Source organism: Argentina silus (genome assembly GCF_951799395.1).
Source record: "Argentina silus genome assembly, contig: scaffold_137, whole genome shotgun sequence".
Lineage (NCBI taxonomy): Eukaryota > Metazoa > Chordata > Actinopteri > Argentiniformes > Argentinidae > Argentina > Argentina silus.
The window spans coordinates 1090-2500 of NW_028153179.1; the positions used below are offsets into that span (position 1 = coordinate 1090).

General features: G+C 56.6%; 1 protein-coding gene across 1 annotated transcript in view; it reads left to right on the plus strand.

The window, feature by feature from the left end:
* Positions 1-219: 219 nt before the first annotated feature.
* The window catches only part of LOC310824393 (uncharacterized protein), a gene marked incomplete at its 5' end in the record, with an annotated part of 4507 nt that continues 3315 nt past the window's right edge, over positions 220-1411 (plus strand). Inside the window, 2 exons of the mRNA XM_083697647.1 lie at positions 220-251; positions 497-892. Of these exons, the coding sequence (XP_083553773.1) occupies positions 220-251; positions 497-892 (428 nt within the window). The remainder of the gene's footprint in view (positions 252-496; positions 893-1411) is intronic.

Genomic DNA, 1411 nt, shown 5'->3' on the forward strand with positions numbered 1-1411 from the left:
TGGGTCTGCCTCTCTCACTGACACCAACATCTACAGGTCTGGTCTGATCAGTACTCTGGGATCTACAGATCTGGTCTGATCAGTAGGATCGTCGCTCGGCTGGCTGGTCTGTCGCTGACAGGCCTGAGCCTGGATTCTGCACAGGAAGTGGTTTTGAACCGAGATGTCAACCTGAGCTGAAACCTGATTGGCTGAGAGGACAGGAAGTGATTTGTCGCCATGTTTGGCAGCGTGAAGAAGATCATCTCTGTGTTTGAGACCCGCCCCCACAAGCCACGCCCACTTTCTCTCCCTCCATCCCTCCCTCCCTCCAACTCTTCCACCCTCCCCCCCTCCCTCTCCTCTCCTCCCCCCTCCCCCCCCCCCCCTCCCTCTCCTCTTCTCCCCCCTCCCTCTCCTCTCCTCCCTTCCTCTCCTCTCCTCCCCCCTACCCCCCCCCCTCCCTCCCCTCTCAGCGCAGGCCCAGACCCCCCCTCACCCCCCCTCCTCTCTCCAGACCTCTACAGCTGTCTGCCAGGTGGAGGGAAGGAGAGGGGGATGGGGTCAGGGGTCATGTGGGGCGGGGTCGTCCCGGGGTCAGAGGTCGTCCCGGGGTCAGAGAGTCGTGGCCTCGCGGTCGTCTGGAGCTGAGGAGGAGGAGCCTACACCCAACCATCACCATGGAGACAACACAACCCTTCAAGACCACAACTCAACCACAACCCCAGACTACAATTCAACCACAACCCCAAACCACAACTCAACCACAACCCCAGACCACAATTCAACCACAACAGCAGACCACAACTCAACCTCAGACCCTGGCTCCTCATTGGTCAGTGCGTCTACAGGCCATGCCTCCTGTCCAGAAGTCTGACGCGGCTCTCGTCTCCCTGCTGGTCTTCTGCCGCAGGTAACCATGGAGACAAACTCTGGGTGTAGGTAACCATGGAGACAGACTCTGGTTGTAGAGTGCCCAGCCTTAAAGCCGGATTGGTGAGGGTCAGGGAGGTTGTTCTGAAGGAGGTAGTTAGACAGTTGGTTAGAGACAGCAGATAACCCTAACCCTGTTTAAGATAAGAAGGAGAGAAGGGATACTGGAGTCTGTAGTTATGGACAGCAGACGGGTCAAGAGTTGGTTTCTTGAGAAGAGGCTTGACTCTGGCTGTCTTGAAGGCAGCTGGGACAGATCCTGTGGATAGAGAGAAATTGATTAAGGTGGTAAGGAATGGAAGGAGGTCTTTGGAGATGGATTGGAGAAGGGGGGAGGGGATAGGATCGAGGGGGCAGGTGGTTGCCCGCTTGGATGTGACCCGTTTTAGAACGGGTCACATTGGAGATCATCGGGGGAGAGGGTAGTCCAGTGGGTATGTAGACGGACTTTGGGTGTAGATAACCATGGAGACTGACTCTGATTGTAGGTAAACATGGA